Source organism: Notolepis coatsorum, assembly GCF_963971535.1.
Source record: "Notolepis coatsorum genome assembly, chromosome: 18".
NCBI lineage: Eukaryota > Metazoa > Chordata > Actinopteri > Aulopiformes > Paralepididae > Notolepis > Notolepis coatsorum.
The window spans coordinates 23,315,685-23,332,844 of NC_140182.1; the positions used below are offsets into that span (position 1 = coordinate 23,315,685).

A 17,160-nucleotide genomic window follows, 5' to 3' on the forward strand; every position below is an offset into this window, starting at 1 on the left:
TCGTCTTGGTGTGTGCGTATGTGTATGTATATGTATATGTATATATGTATATACCGGTATGTGTATGTGTATGTGTGTGTGTGTGTGTGTGTGTGTGTGTGTGTGTGTGTGTGTGTGTGTGTGTGTGTGTGTGTGTGTGAGAAAGGGTATGCGTGTGTGTGTGTGTTCATGCCAATTGTCTAAAACCTAGCACATAATACAGTCGCACCTATTGCAAAATCGCACTTAAAAATATACATTATGTATATTATATATATATTGTGGACAACAGTATAGCAAAAACGCATGCCTTCGCATGGATCCATGACGGTATAACTTGATATTGGGTGTAACTCCCAGCCATATATCATCCTGCTAACCAACCGTCAGACACCAGGCAGTCACACCACCCTGACATGCGTTTCACTCGAGACGTCTTGGCAGCACAGAGACATGCGTTTCACTCGGGACGTCTTGGCAGCACAGAGACATGCGTTTCACTCGAGACGTCTTGGCAGCACAGAGACATGCGTTTCACTCGAGACGTCTTGGCAGCACAGAGACATGCGTTTCACTCGAGACGTCTTGGCAGGACAGAGACATGCGTTTCACTCAAGACGTCTTGGCAGCACAGAGACATGCGTTTCACTCGAGACGTCTTGGCAGCACAGAGACATGCGTTTCACTCGAGACGTCTTGGCAGCACAGAGACATGCGTTTCACTCGAGACGTCTTGGCAGCACAGAGACATGCGTTTCACTCGAGACGTCTTGGCAGCACAGAGACATGTGTTTCACTCAAGACGTATTGGCAGCACAGAGACATACGTTTCACTCGAGACGTCTTGGCAGCACAGAGACATGCGTTTCACTCAAGATGTCTTGGCGGCACAGAGACACCACCCTGACGTGCGTTTGACTCAAGACGTCTTGGCAGCACAGAGACATGCGTTTCACTCGAGACGTCTTGGCAGCACAGAGACATGCGTTTCACTCGAGACGTCTTGGCAGCACAGAGACATGCGTTTCACTCGAGACGTCTTGGCAGCACAGAGACATGCGTTTCACTCGAGACGTCTTGGCAGCACAGAGACATGTGTTTCACTCAAGACGTATTGGCAGCACAGAGACATGCGTTTCACTCGAGACGTCTTGGCAGGACAGAGACATGTGTTTCACTCAAGACGTCTTGGCAGCACAGAGACATGCGTTTCACTCGAGACGTCTTGGCAGCACAGAGACATGCGTTTCACTCGAGACGTCTTGGCAGCACAGAGACATGCGTTTCACTCGAGACGTCTTGGCAGCACAGAGACATGCGTTTCACTCGAGACGTCTTGGCAGCACAGAGACATGTGTTTCACTCAAGACGTATTGGCAGCACAGAGACATACGTTTCACTCGAGACGTCTTGGCAGCACAGAGACATGCGTTTCACTCAAGATGTCTTGGCGGCACAGAGACACCACCCTGACGTGCGTTTGACTCAAGACGTCTTGGCAGCACAGAGACATGCGTTTCACTCGAGACGTCTTGGCAGCACAGAGACATGCGTTTCACTCGAGACGTCTTGGCAGCACAGAGACATGCGTTTCACTCGAGACGTCTTGGCAGCACAGAGACATGCGTTTCACTCGAGACGTCTTGGCAGCACAGAGACATGTGTTTCACTCAAGACGTATTGGCAGCACAGAGACATGCGTTTCACTCGAGACGTCTTGGCAGGACAGAGACATGTGTTTCACTCAAGACGTCTTGGCAGCACAGAGACATGCGTTTCACTCGAGACGTCTTGGCAGCACAGAGACATGCGTTTCACTCGAGACGTCTTGGCAGCACAGAGACATGCGTTTCACTCGAGACGTCTTGGCAGCACAGAGACATGCGTTTCACTCGAGACGTCTTGGCAGCACAGAGACATGTGTTTCACTCAAGACGTATTGGCAGCACAGAGACATACGTTTCACTCGAGACGTCTTGGCAGCACAGAGACATGCGTTTCACTCAAGATGTCTTGGCGGCACAGAGACACCACCCTGACGTGCGTTTGACTCAAGACGTCTTGGCAGCACAGAGACATGTGTTTCACTCAAGACGTCTTGGCAGAGACGCCAGAGAGGAACGTATCACCAGTAACAGACGCAGGAAGTGGAACTAAGACAGTTAACTGTGTGGCTGAGGTGCTGGGAGCCTGTAGCTGTCCTGAAGCTGAACTGACATGTTTGTTTGGGTCGACAACTGTCCTCTGTTTATACTGAGGTGGTATTCAGATGATTCCCCCTCAATGCAATTATTATGGCATGATCTCGTCACACTCCCTGGAGATGATGTCATCGGTCATTTGTGCTCATGTGAAAATAATAGGGCTGTACCGAATGTCATTTTTTAACATTCGAAGCTTCTATTGAAGTATTCGAATGAAGCTTCGAATGTCTATCATCATATTTTATGACATACACCCCCCCCCCCCCCCCAAACGCGCCGAGTGCCAAGCGGATGCAGATAGGCTACATCATTTATGATAAATGTTTTATAAAAAAAATTATGACTAGTCATAATAGTATAATACTATAATATTAGTGTAGCCTAATTTTTATCTACAACTTTAGCTGCAAAAAAAAACCATTGGTTTAAACTGAAAGAATAGACACAAAAAATATATATATTATATATATATATATATTTTTTTTTTATTATTATTATTATTATTATTAGAAATTAAACATTCGAATGTTGATTTAGAATTCGAATGTCAACATTATGAACGAAGCTTCGAACTATTCAGTACAGCCCTAGAAAATAATGATGTATTAATTGTTGTTGCCTTGAGTTGACAAGCCTGCTCAGGTTGGGTCTGGACACAGAAGGAGGAGCCCCTGGTTATTAGCTGTTAACATTAAAAAGAAAAACGTATTTACATCCAAAAACTATTTTGTACACATTAAATTTAGTTTGACAGTTTCTGAGAGTAAATGAGTTTGAATATGGCCACACCAGTGATGTCATCAGAGACAGTGGATCCTTGTGTTGCGTTGATTACATCTCCATGAAATTATGTAGATGAAAAGATAGCAACACCTTGTCTTATAGGGACTGCTACCTTATCATCTCATTGAGCTGCAATCAACACAAGTCACAAGGATCCAATGTCCCCGATGACATTTCGATTGATTGATTGAATACTTTATTTTGACACAATCGTAGGACAAACGTTTGAAAAAGACAATAACAGTGTCATCACGCTGGTCAAAAATGGATTAAAAACACAATAAAGCCATGTCTTGTTTCCATTGTGGTCCATACATCACTGGTGGCCACATTCAAACTAATTTGCTCTCAATAACTGTCAAACTAAAGTAATGTGTGCAAAACTGTTTAGAGTTTTTGGACGTTGTGTGTGTGAGATAACAAAATAAATCAGCATTGTTTTTTCTGGTGAAGTTGTGGCAAGTAGTGAGTGACCATCACGCTCAGGGCTGCCGCTCTGCGCGGGGCGACTAAAGCGGGGGGGGCCTGGAGGTGTACGTCCTGGCTGCACGCGTTCCCTTACCTCCTGCAGAACATGCGCAGGCCCGTGAAGGTCCTGCTGGCGCGGGGGCAGCGGGCGACGGGGGCGACGGAGGCCGTGGAGGCGAGGGGCTCCTCGCCGTCCTGCAGTGAGGTCTCGGGGTCGGCGGGGGACTCCCCCCCTGCTCCCTGCTCCTCCTCAGCCTGCTCCATGGACCAGCTTCTCCTCCTCTTCCTCTCACTGGGTGTCCTTCACCACACGACACACGCGAGGCTTCTCTCTCTCAAGTCACACAGTCCACACAGCCCCAGGCAGAGGGTGGGCAGCAAGCCATTACACCAACAACAGTCCACAGGAACAATGAGGTTACAATCTGGCTGCAGCGGCTCTTCTCTCCCCCCCACCGCCACCACCCCCCCATTCAGAAGAAGGAGGCAGGGTAGGGGGGCGGGGGTGGCGGTGGGGGCGGAGGGAGGGAGGTAAACAGGAAGTAAACAATTAGTCTACAGTGTCTTTGTTTACTTTCTCAGACATATGTTCGGGTCTCACAGCGGCCGGGGGGGAACGCCGAGGCGAGGCATGCATTCCTGAGGCACCAGGAAGTAGAGTTCTGCAGCTTCTCCTCCAGCCAGCTCCAGCGCTCAGACCTCAAGGGTAGAGAAGAAAAGACCACTTCTACTAACTGCTCCAACGCTCAGAGACCTCAAGAGTGAAAAGGGGGCAGGTCTCTCAAACTGGTTCTCCCTAAGTCACTTCCTTCCTTCTTCCACTAAGGCCCTCCCCGCCTGAGGAAGCCTCCCTCCACTGGGCTCTTCATGCTTCCTGAACAAGGCTGCTCTTTCTCTCTTGCCCCTGGCTCAGCAACACAGCACACACAACACAGAGCCACACATGCAGGCTTACCCTCTGTGGGAGCTGCAGAAACAGCAATCCAGGAAGTGTCAAGCCTCAGATGAGACAAGAAGCATTTATACAAAAAGGAAATGTATATATAAAAAATAAAAAAAAGGACCCGTAGGCGTCTTGCAATGTGCCTGTCTCTGCCTACCTGTTGCCTCTCGCTCCTCACACTTTCCTCTTTCTCGCCTTCAGTGATCCATCTCTCCCTCTCCCTTCAGTCTTCTATCTCTCTCTCTCTCTCACTCTCTCACACATACTTTTATGTCACACTCATCTCTGCTGCTCTCCCTCTCTTTCTCACAGTCCCGCCCATCCTCCTCTGCTCTCGCTGCCATTGGTCGAGAATGGGATGTGAACGCCACCTATTGGTGGCTGGGAAATCATGCAGCAGTCGAGCGGACTTAAAAAAATAAATGAAATCACACTCCTGTACGTCACAGCCTGCTGAACAGCTCTGCCCCGAGTGCCTTATGCCCAGGTGCCTTATAACTGGACCACAGACGCACATCCGCCACCAAATTAGTTCAAAAGAAAATGTGGTTATGACTTTGAATTGGGCTTATACAGAGTGTGTGACAAAGCATCAAAGATTAACCCTTTCACTACCAAATGGTTAACCCTTTCACTGCGACAATACAGAAGGTTAACCCTTGCACTACCACACTACAGAAGGTTAACCCTTTCACAACCACACTGAAAAGGTAGTGAAAGGGTTAAGCTCGTCTAAACATTTATGAGTTATTCAGTGATGTAGTTATCAGAACAGTGAACAGACTAACGTTTCCATGTAAGGAAATCATACCTTTATGGCTGTGTTCAGTCATTTCCATGGACACAGGGAATACAAAAAACGGCTGCACAAACGCCGCAAGACTTTATTATTTAACTTGTTTTAAAACAGATTTTCATTTCTTATTTATAAAAGAGACAAAAGAATATAGGGGGAAGGGGAACAATACTATACTGTATATAATATCAGTTAGTTGACTTCCTCTTTGGGCAGAAATGTTTGACAGAACCTTCTGTGTGACTCTGGTCTAAAATAGGGAAGGAAATTAACTCATTCTGTCGTCTGACAACTGCAACCATGTAAAACAAGACAGACTTATCCTTTTAAAATAACATTTCTCTATAAACTGCTGCATTTAATACTGATTGCCACTGCCTCGCTCAAACCTCTACTACAAGCTCAAGCCTCTACAACAAGCTCAAGCTTCTACTACAAGCTCAAACCTCTACTACAAGCTCAAACCTCTACAACGAGTGCAAACCTCTACAACAGGGGTCGGGAACCTATGGCTCGCGAGCCATATATGGCTCTTCTGGTGACAGAATATGGCTCCCAGAAATGTTTGAGTTAAAAAAAAGAAAAGAAAAAATAATTTTTTTTTTTTAATACTTGTGATATTTCTTAATAATACTGTGTCATTTTAAAGTAAACAGAAATTAGTTTTGAAGATACAGCTAATAGTATTTGTAGCTGAAGATATAGCGAGCAGAGCTGGCAAGGGAACACAAGTGGACAGAAATTAAAAATCTTCAACCTGAAGACCAGCTGATTCTTAAAACTTGGAACGAGCTTCCTGTGACATACCACATAATGCAGCGTGAGTATTGCCGTATTGACCATGTTTGGCTCTACATAGGCCTGCCACGATAACACATTTTGCTGGGCGATTAATTGCCACCGAAAATATCGCGATAAGCGATATTATTGCGACCGGTTAGATAATTTTTTTTTGAGAAATTTATTTCCCAAAACTTTTATTTTGAAGCCCACCGCTCCGTCTTTTCCGGTGTTTTAGACTTTTATTTTGAAGCCCACCGACCGGACCGGAAGTATTGTTGTAATTATCAGGTACTTTTTTAGTCCCTGCTCTGTCGTGGTTCCAAGCGAGTGAGATGCATGCATCTTATTGGTAGAAGTGGTACCAGAAAAGTCACGTGAAACACTGCAGACCACTGATTGGTCAGAATAGAGACGCGTCGCTCGTTGGATAGTCTGAGGGAGTCTGAACCAAAACAGAACGCCGCATAGGATTTCATAATCATTATGTTTGCAGCAGGCACAAGTGCAATAAACAAAGGATACAGTCACTGTGTATTCTGCCTCATTTATTGATTAAACAAAACCGACATCAACACAATTTGCCACCGAGCGGAGAGTTTAGTCTCGCAAAAAGATCGCTGACTTGTTAAGGCTTGTTGTTAGGTTAGGTGCTAATGTTGTGCTAGCGTTTTAGCATGGCTATCGTACATAGCGTGATCAATATAACTCGCTATTGATTGTTTGTATGAGTAACGTTAATGCTAGTAGAATAGACACAATGAGGGGTAACGTTAGCCCCACGGAGCAGCCGTACTGTATTGTACCCATTCTGCAATCTGTTAAATAAAGTTTTCATTCATTAATTCATCCTGTGCTGTGCTCTGTAGTAAAGCCAGCGGCCCGCCTCCCAACACGGACAGTGACTGAGAAGGGGCACTGGTTCCGCCTCAAACAAACGCGCAAATACAGTAGCAATTAATCGCGCCCGTCAAAATCATTGCATTCATTTTAATTATCGCGGCAATTAATCGATTTATTGCTTATCGCGGCAGGCCTAGCTCTACATATGCATGTGGGCAGTCATTCTCGCATATGAGGAACATTAAGACCAACCTACGCTCACATTTAACTGATGGAAGCCTCAACGCCTGCATGAAGCTCAACCTCACCACGTATGAACCAGATTACAAGGCCATCAGCAAAACCATGCAGCACCAGAAGTCGCATTAAAAGTAAGACATATTTAATTTATTATACGTTAAAAATACTATATGGCTCTCAATGAAATATATTTAGAAATATTTGGCTTTTATGGCTCTCCCAGTCAAAAAGGTTCCTGACCCCTGCTCTACAACAAGCTCAAGACTCTATAACAAGCTCAAGCCACAACAACAAGCTCAAGCCTCTACAACGAGCGCAAACCTCCACAACAAGCTCAAGACTCTACAACAAGCTCAAGCCACAACAAGCTCAAGCCTCTACTACAAGCTCAAGTCTCTACAACAAGCTCAAGCTTCTACTACAAGCTCAAGCCTCTACAAGCTCAAGTCTCTACAAGCTCAAGTCTCTACAACAAGCTCAAGCTTCTACTACAAGCTCAAGCCTCTACAACAAGCTCAAGCTTCTACTACAAGCTCAAGCCTCTACAACAAGCTCAAGCCTCTACAACAAGCTCAAGTCTCTACAACAAGCTCAAGTCTCTACAACAAGCTCAAGCTTCTACTACAAGCTCAAGCCTCTACAACAGCTCAAGCCTCTACAACAAGCTCAAGCTTCTACTACAAGCTCAAGCCTCTACAACAAGCTCAAACCTCTACAACAAGCTCAAGCCTCTACGACAAGCCCAAGCCTCTACAACAAGCTCAAGCCTCTACGACAAGCCCAAGCCTCTACAACAAGCTCAAGCCACAACAACAAGATCAAGCCTCTACAACAAGCTCAAGCCTCTACGACTAGCCCAAGCTTCTACAACAAGCTCAAACCTCTATAACAAGCTCAAGCCACAACAACAAGCTCAAGCCTCTACAACAAGCTCAAACCTCTATAACAAGCTCAAACCTCTATAACAAGCTCAAACCTCTACAACAAGCTCAAGCCTCTACAACAAGCTCAAGCCTCTACGACAAGCTCAAGCCTCTACAACAAGCTCAAGCCTCTACGACAAGCTCAAGCCTCTACAACAAGCTCACGACAAGCTCAAGCCTCTACAACAAGCTCAAGCCTCTACGACAAGCTCAAGCCTCTACAAGCTCAAGTCTCTACAAGCTCAAGTCTCTACTACAAGCTCAAGCCTCTACTACAAGCTCAAGTCTCTACAACAAGCTCAAGTCTCTACAACAAGCTCAAGTCTCTACAACAAGCTCAAGTCTCTACAACAAGCTCAAGCTTCTACTACAAGCTCAAGCCTCTACAACAAGCTCAAGCTTCTACAAGATCAAGCCTCTACAACAAGCTCAAGTCTCTACAAGCTCAAGTCTTTACAAGCTCAAGCCTCTACAACAGCTCAAGCCTCTACTACAAGCTCAAGTCTCTACAACAAGCTCAAGCTTCTACTACAAGCTCATGCCTCTACAACAAGCTCAAACCTCTACAACAAGCTCAAGCCTCTACAACAAGCTCAAGCCTCTACAACAAGCTCAAGCCTCTACGACAAGCCCAAGCCTCTACAACAAGCTCAAGCCACAACAACAAGATGAAGCCACAACAACAAGATCAAGCCTCTACAACAAGCCCAAGCCTCTACAACAGGCTCAAGCTTCTACAACAATGTCAAACCTCTATAACAAGCTCAAGCCTCTATGACGAGCTCAAGCCACAACAACAAGCTCAAGCCACAACAACAAGCTCAAACCTCTATAACAAGCTCAAGCCTCTACGACAAGCCTCTACGACAAGCTCAAGCCTCTACGACAAGCTCAAGCCTCTACAACAAGCTCACGACAAGCTCAAGCCTCTACAACAAGCTCAAACCTCTACAACAAGCTCAAACCTCTACAAACCTCTACAACAAGCTCAAGCCTCTACAACAAGCTCAAACCTCTACAACAAGCTCAAGCCTCTACAACAAGCTCAAGCCTCTACAACAAGCTCAAGCCTCTACAACAAGCTCAAGCCTCTACGACAAGCTCAACACACTGGAGCGCCGCCGCCCCCCCCCCCCCCCCCCCCACATGTGCTTTACATAAGGATGGGTGAGAAAACCCACACTATTCATCACAACACCCTACTTTTAGAGCAAGAGAGAGCGAGAGAGAGAGCAAGAGAGCGAGAGAGAGAGGGAGAGAGCGAGAGCGAGGGAGAGAGAGCAGCAGAAGAGCATACTGCAGCACAGTAGAGTTCGCACGGTGGCAGCGAGTCCCACGCAGAGGTCTTCACCACACACACACACACACACATGCGCACGTGGCTAGCACATCCCTCGGGTTCCTGTTATGAGTTGGAGTTCAGCGCACTGAGGGACATGCCAGAGTTATTTTTTGACAGCCAATTAAAACGGAGGTGCAGTGGGCGGCTGGTAGGCGGTGTGAGTCTACGCCCCAGGCCGGTCTCCTGCTCTTTTCTTAGAAGGTTGGGTTTTGCATAACAGTGATGGTAGTAGAGGATCTCCAGAGATGGTGGTGATGATGCTGGCGATGATGATGATGGGCCCCAGTTTCAGCGTGCATGTGTGCACAATGAGGATTACAGGTCGCCATGGCAGCTCAACTAACCCAGATTGAAAAAGGCCTCCGGCATACGTATTGTCAAATGGAGATGAGACATGCAAAGCGTTACACGCCTGAGGCTTTACCTGAGGTAACCCACACACCAACACAGTGCTCTCTATTCATTCAACCTAGACGGATGTACACTTTGCTTAGGGATGTACCAATACCAGGTTAAAATATGTCAATCATTCATCATGTCTTTTCTATTCTACTAAAACGGAATCAAACCATAAACAAAGTGGCCTGTTGGGATGTTAGATCCTAATGTGGAAAAACTGTGATTTTATATGTCTGCTCATTTTACCCTCGCTATTATTTTACTTATTTTTACTTTTATTTCTACGCCCCACTATCCGCTGGGTGCATGCATACTATGTATGACCTTCATCATGTTTTGTAACAGATTACAGAAATTCAAGAAGCCTATTGGAACGTGAGGTTATTATGATTTGATTAATATGTCTGCATTATTTTATCCCACTTTATGCTTTGCTCTTGCTGCTTGTTTTACACTGATTTTATGTCTCATTTCTTACTGATGTAAAGCACTTTGAACTGCAATCCCCTGTATGAAAGGTGCTATACAAATACAGTTATTATTATTAAATAGAACATTGATACTATAAATCCGATACCGAGAAACACGTCTTAACATGCCAGAAATCAAAGCAAATGTACTTGATTTGCTGCATTTATGACATATGGTCAGTGGTGCAGTGGTGATTTCATAAGGGGTTGCACTGTGTTTTAATGACGTCACGTGCACACGTGCATGCTCCCGCGCATGCACATAAATGTTCCCTCGCGAACAGGGAGCGAAATTAACTTTTTGACTCACCGGCCAGTGGCGGGTAGATGGGAAGAATCTACCCGCCAAGCATATTTCTTACCTGCCAAATTTTTTTTGATTAAAAAAAAATATATATGTATATTTTATATAAATTTTTTTTTTTTAAATAAAATATATATTATATAATCATACTTGTAGTTGTATTATCTGCGAGACATCGCCACCACGCAATAAGTCAAAATGCTCGCTATCTGCAAACAGCCTCACTGTCTGTGTGTATACTTGAGTAGCCTCCAGCTCCAGCAAGGATTCTCCGGCCCTGCAGCTAGACCCTATATTCAGCTAGACCCTACATTCAGCATGCAAGGATTCTCCAGCGATGCAGCTGGACCCTATTGGTATAACGTTACGGTTCTTTTGTCAAATCACATTCAACATGCCCTCAGCTAGAATACGCATTCAATCAATGTTATAAGACATTGATATCAGGAGCTATCTGTAGCTACTGCTAGCCCGGTAGATAACGTTAAGACAATTTAGTTTACTGGGACAGATAGATCTAATGTGAGCTAGCTAACGTGAGCTAGCTAACGAGGGAACGGAGGTATTATGCACTCGAGTCGACTATTGCTGGAGCATTTGTTGATATCAGCAGCTATCAGTAGCTAGCCAGCTAGATACCGTTAGACAATGCCTCGTCATGTATTAAACTAGGGGTGGACGGTATGGTCTAAAATTTATATCACGGTATAATTTGAAGCATAGACGGTAACGGTATATATCACGGTATCATCGTTTTTGATAAAACATTTTTTTTATTTTATATCATTTTATTTTATTTTTTTATAAAATATATATATTATATAATTAGACTTGTACTTGTATTATCTGCGAGACATCGCCACCACGCAACAAGCTCCACTGTCTGTGTGTACTCTAGTAGCCTCCAGCTACGGCCAGGATTCTCCGGAGCTGCACCTGGACCTATACTAGAGTAGCCTCGAGCAGAGCTACGGCCAGGATTCTCCGGCGCTGCACCTGGACCCTATTGTATTGGTATAACGCTACTTAACTGTGCTCAGCAAGCCCTCAGCTCGAATACGCATCGAATCAGTGTTATAAGACATTGATATCAGGAGCTATCTGTAGCTACTGCTAGCCGGATATATAGCGTTAATACAACGCCTCAGTGAATTATTTAGTTCAATGGGACATTTCGTTTTGAACGGTGAACTAACTTGCGTTAACGTGAGCTAACAGCTAACAGGTAGCACACACGTCTCTACTAGACTTTGTGGAGCGTTTGTTGATGTCAGGAGCTATCGGTAGCTGGCCGACTAGATACCGTTCGGTTAGACAATGCCTCATCATGTATTAAACTAAAAGTGAAAGAGTTGACTGGGTCATTTTGTAACGGTAGCTAAGCTAACGTTAGCTCAGGGAGACGCCGCCGTCCTCCCGTGTACCGTCCCACTAGACTACTAGACCCGTGTTTACATGCGTGTGCGGTAGGGGCTGGCACGCCCACTGCGCGAAGCCTCCTAAATAACTTTTTCCAGTTCGCACATATCTATTATCTATGACTAATTCTATCTATTTTTAGGGGCAAATGAGAGTGAAATAGTCGCGCTGTGGTTACATGACGTCATTGCTATTTTAGAGCTGCACTACCGGTTACACGGTATAGTCAAAATCCATACCGTAGAGCAAATTCATACAGTTTATACCGTATACCGTTTATACCGTCCACCCCTATATTAAACTAAAAGTGAATAGTTGACTGGGTCATTGTTTAAACAGTAACGGTAGCTCATGGAGGTCCGATCTAGACTAGAGCAGACTGCCCGCATATCGCAATGGTGGCGTTTCAGGAAGTAAACAAGCCAAATGAGAGCTTCCGATTGGTCATTTGCTTTCTTTCTCATGAAACCAGTCACGTCACTCTACTGTGATTGGACCGTTGACTTGAGTGCAATGTGGGACTTGTAGTTTTTTAACGATCTCGCGGCGGAGAAAAAAAAAGACGAGAGAGGCTATAATCTGTACTCGCACAATCAAAATAAGAGTATCGTTATGAACTACACGTCTACACGCCACACGGCGGGCAGCCCTCTAAGTGTCAAGCGCCAAAGGTAAAAACTGAGCGCCCCTGGCGGGCGGCGGGCTTTAGTTTCGGTCCCTGCTCGCGAATAAAGATGATGCCTAATTGCCTCTAGGAATGGAATGTAACACCTAATGTGTCCTAATAAACTAACGTACACTGTAGCACTCAACACTGTGATGAACATTGTTACTCAGCTGATAGAGTTGTGCTCTTCCTGATGGCTTGTCGTACAGAACTTGTAAGTCGCTTTGGATAAAAGCGTCAGCTAAATGACTAAATGTAAAATGTAAATGTAACACGTTTCATTCACAGGATTTATGTGAATGGTACAACTGTAGTATTTGAATACATCTGACGACCTGAGCTATTGTTATGCAAAGTAGCCAGGTGGGTACTTGCCGCAGAGTCGAGTGGACATTCTTGTGTGAACGCGCGTGCACATGCGTGCATGTGCGTGCATGTGCGTGCGCCTGTTCAAAGAAGTTTGGTACGCCGTGCAACCCTGTCCCATGAGCACTGCATGCCTATTTATGGTTCACTACAGAGAGGCCTAGTTCACTACAGAGAGGTCTGGTTCACTACACCATTCTGATTGACAAGCTAAAAGCAATTGGTTTTGATAGTTTATCAGTGAGCTGGATACAATCCTACCTGGAGGGGAGGGAACAGATGGTGGAGGTAAACGGTACCCTATCCTCCCCCCTCACAGTGAGCTGCGGTGTTCCACAAGGAAGCATACTAGGACCGCTACTATTCCTAATTTATGCAAATGACATGTCGTCAGCTTGTGACTGCAACTTGTTCCTGTTTGCGGAGGCTAATCTTTCCTGTGACAAAATGGCATCCAATGTAATAAAAAAAAGTCAACCAACGAACTCGATTCTTGTACCGGATATCCTCTCTGGTAAACAAGAATACCCTGAAGACTCTAGCAGGAGCACTCATTCAAGGGTACTACGACTATGCTTGCACCTCATGGTACCAAAGCACATCAAAGGCACTAAAAAACAAATTACAAACATCTCAAAACAAGCTAGTCAGACTACTGCTTGACCTGACTCCTAGAAGCCACCACACCCCTGCCCACTTTGACAACCTAGGATGGCTTAGAGTAGACGACAGAGTAGGGCTGGGCGATATAACGATAACGATAAATATCGCGATATATTTTAATAATCGATATCGAAATTAAAAAAAAATCGTTTTTTTTTTTTTTTTTTGACCAGGGCAGTGGACAGACTTGTCTTTCTTGCCTGCAACTTAAAGTAATGGCTTTGCTTGTCCAAATGACAATACTGACCAAATTGAGATTTATTTTTCTCTTGTCCATTTATTTTGTTTGCTTTCTAATTTAAAATACATTTTGAAACCGTCTGTACACAGTAGGCTATGTGTGCTAGCAGAATTAGACTCCAGTCACGATTCACAGTGCACATGTGCGGTGGTTTGCCCACAAAAAAGCGCCAAAAGATCGAAAATAAACTAACAGAGCCAGAACTGTTCAACTCCTCTGGAGCCACAGCCAGCAGAGAAGCCGGTTTACTTTAGCTTTTAAACCAGCTGCAGCCTGAGAACTGGAGTGTGAGGGGATGTAACACTAAAGATGGCGGCAACGACAAAGAATTGCTGCAAAATAAACATACATATGTTGTTAAAAAAAAAAATAATAATAATAATACTTATAACAATTCGATAATTATCGATATCGAGAAATAAAATTAAATTATCATATCGTTATCGCGATATGATTTTTTTCCATATCGCCCAGCCCTACGACAGAGTACAGCAACTTGCAATGGGCCTGGTCTACAAGATACACTACACGACCAAGGTACCCATGTACATGTCAAAATACTTCCCAAAGGTCAGTGAATACCACGATCACAACACCAGAGGGAGCTCCACAAATCATGTTAAACCCAGATTCGGCTCAAACAAGGGACTAAACACGTTTTCGCAATTATGCCACATCAATGTGGAACGCCCTACCCAAAGCTGTAAAGGAATGTGAATCACTACCCACTTTCAAAAACACTCAAAAAACACCTACGTGAGACAGCAATTCGAAACTGGCCCCTACAAATGTCCTAACCTAGTTGTACAGTAAATGACCAAGTAAGGCTTTGTCAGTATTCCAATGTACAGTGTAAAATGTGTGTGTGTGTCCCCTACCCAACCCCCCCCCCCCACCTCCAATGTACAGCCCCCACCCACCCACCCAACCCCACCCCACCCACCCAACCTCCTCCAATGTACAGTTTCTACGTCAAATGTATATACTGTAGTGACTACAGTATTGGTTCGTGTTCATCTTCTGACTATGTTGTGTAGTGGGAGGGAACTAATGATCTGGCACCGGGGCCAGAGGGGACATCTATTTAGGTTGCACTGGTTGTTATTCATTCATTGCTGTGCTGGGATTCATGTACTGGTGTTCTTGTTTACTGACGTGGCTTTGTACATTAAACAAGCATTACGTTACCTCCGTTTATTCCTCTTTCCTCCGGGCACTACACTGGTGACCCTGACGTGGATTTTTGTTACGGCGAAGGGTGTACAATAATCAGCGAACGAACATTCTTTCAAAATGTCCGGACGAGGAAGACGTTCTGGCCATCGGCAGCCATCACCATCTCCCGTCAGGGAAGCGCAGGGTGCGCGCGCGCCCACGATCAAACTACCTGAGTTCTGGGAGGCGGCTCCGGCTGCATGGTTTGCTATTGTGGAGGCAAACTTCAACAAGAGCAACGTGGATGACGACGACGACCGGTACAACCACACGGTGGCAGTGTTGGGCAGCTCCACCGCAGCTCGAGTGGTAGGTTTTTTGTCTGATCCCCCGGCGACGAACAAATATGAGCGCCTCAAGACCCTACTGCTAGATACATTTGAACTGTCCGCTGCAGAGAGGGTGCGCCGCTTATTTTCTATGTCGGAATTGGGAGACGAGAGACCTTCTGCCCGCATGGAGAGGATGCTGAATCTGCTGGGGAGAGAAGACCCCATGATCCTCTTTACGGAGCTGTTCATGCGCACGCTGCCGGCACAAGTGAGGATGGCACTGGCCAACACCGACATCGTGGGCCCCCGCGCCCTGGCCAGGGAGGCGGACCGTTTCGTTTTGGCCATGCCTCAGCGGTCCACCGACCTGCTCGCTCCCGCGACCGCCCCGCCACCGGACCGTCGCAGGAGAGCGAGGGATGACGCCAGGCCTTCTGGTCAGCACGGTAACGCAGCGGGCCATTGCTTCTTCCATGCCACGTTTGGCGCCAAGGCCAGACGGTGCCGCTCACCCTGCACCTTCGGACCTACGGGAAACGGCGGGGCCGGCGCTCAGTAGTGGCCCTGAGCGCTGGCGTAACCAACAGGCTGCTCTTCATCCGAGACACCGCCTCTGGTCGCAGTTTCCTTTGCGACACGGGTGCCCAGTGGAGCATCATTCCGGCAGAGAGGTCGGATGTGGCAAAAGAAGAGCGCGGTCCGCAGTTGGCGGGTGCGGACGGCACGCCCATCCGCTCTTACGGCACAAGGGCGGTGGACGTATGCTTCGGAGGACAATGTTTTTCGTGGGATTTTGTCGTTGCGGCTGTCACGTTCCCCCTCCTTGGCGCGGATTTTCTGTGCGCCCACAACCTGCTGGTGGACGTGGGGAACAAGCGCCTGGTCAACTCGCAGACTTTCGCTTCCTTTGCATGTACGCAGGGGGAGGCCATCTACGGCGGGTGGTCCAATACACTCGCCGAAAGTGACCAGTACCTTCGGCTGCTCGCTGAGTTCCCCGACCTGGGCAAGCCCACTTTTTCCTCGCCCACGGTGAAACACGGGGTGGAGCACCACATTGAGACCAGTGGGCCGCCCCTCTACGCCAGGGCCAGACGCCTCAACCCGGAGAAGCTGGCCGTCGCCAGGGCGGAGTTTGCGCACATGGAGCAGGTGGGCATCGTTCGGCGCTCGAACAGCCCTTGGGCGTCTCCCCTGCACATCGTTCCTAAGTCAGACGGTGGGTGGCGCCCATGTGGGGACTACCGCCACCTCAACGACGCGTCCAAGCCTGACCGCTACCCGGTCCCGCATTTCCAGGACTTTGGGGCGAATCTGGCAGGCAATCGCTTCTTCTCGAAAGTGGACCTGGTACGGGGGTACCATCAAGTGCCGGTGCACCCCGAGGACGTCCCCAAGACGGCCGTCGTCACGCCCTTTGGGCTTTTCGAGTTCTTGCGAATGCCGTTCGGCCTGAAGAACGCGGCGCAGACCTTCCAACGCCTCATGCACTCGGTGCTCCGGGACCTGCCATTCCTCTTCGTCTACTTGGACGACATCCTCGTAGCGAGCGCCACTGAGGAGGAGCACCTGTCCCACCTCCGAACCCTGTTCTCACGGCTCAGCCAGCATGGGCTGATCATCAACCCGGCGAAGTGTGAGTTCGGGCGGGGCGCCATCGACTTCCTCGGGCACCGGGTCTCCGCAGAGGGGGTGACCCCCCTCCCCTCGAAGGTGGAAGCTGTCGCCGCGTTTCCGCGCCCCCGCACAGTCAGCGAGCTCAAGGGGTTCATCGGGATGGTGACTTTTTATTATCGTTTCCTCCGCCACATCGCTCACATCCTGCGGCCTCTGTACGACGCCC

The 17,160-nt window shown here is 47.0% G+C and overlaps 1 protein-coding gene across 3 annotated transcripts in view; it reads right to left on the bottom strand.

Annotated features, from left to right (window-relative positions):
* The window catches only part of dgkzb (diacylglycerol kinase, zeta b), a 189,632-nt gene that overhangs the window by 145,437 nt on the left and 27,035 nt on the right, over positions 1-17,160 (bottom strand). The window contains exon 1 of one of the 3 annotated variants that reach the window (XM_084334852.1): positions 3,529-4,611. The exons of the other annotated variants lie outside the window; for them this stretch is intronic. Within the exon in view, the coding sequence (XP_084190978.1) occupies positions 3,529-3,698 (170 nt within the window). The 5' untranslated portion in view covers positions 3,699-4,611. Of the gene's footprint in view, positions 1-3,528; positions 4,612-17,160 lie in introns of those variants that run through there. 3 annotated transcript variants of the gene reach the window in all.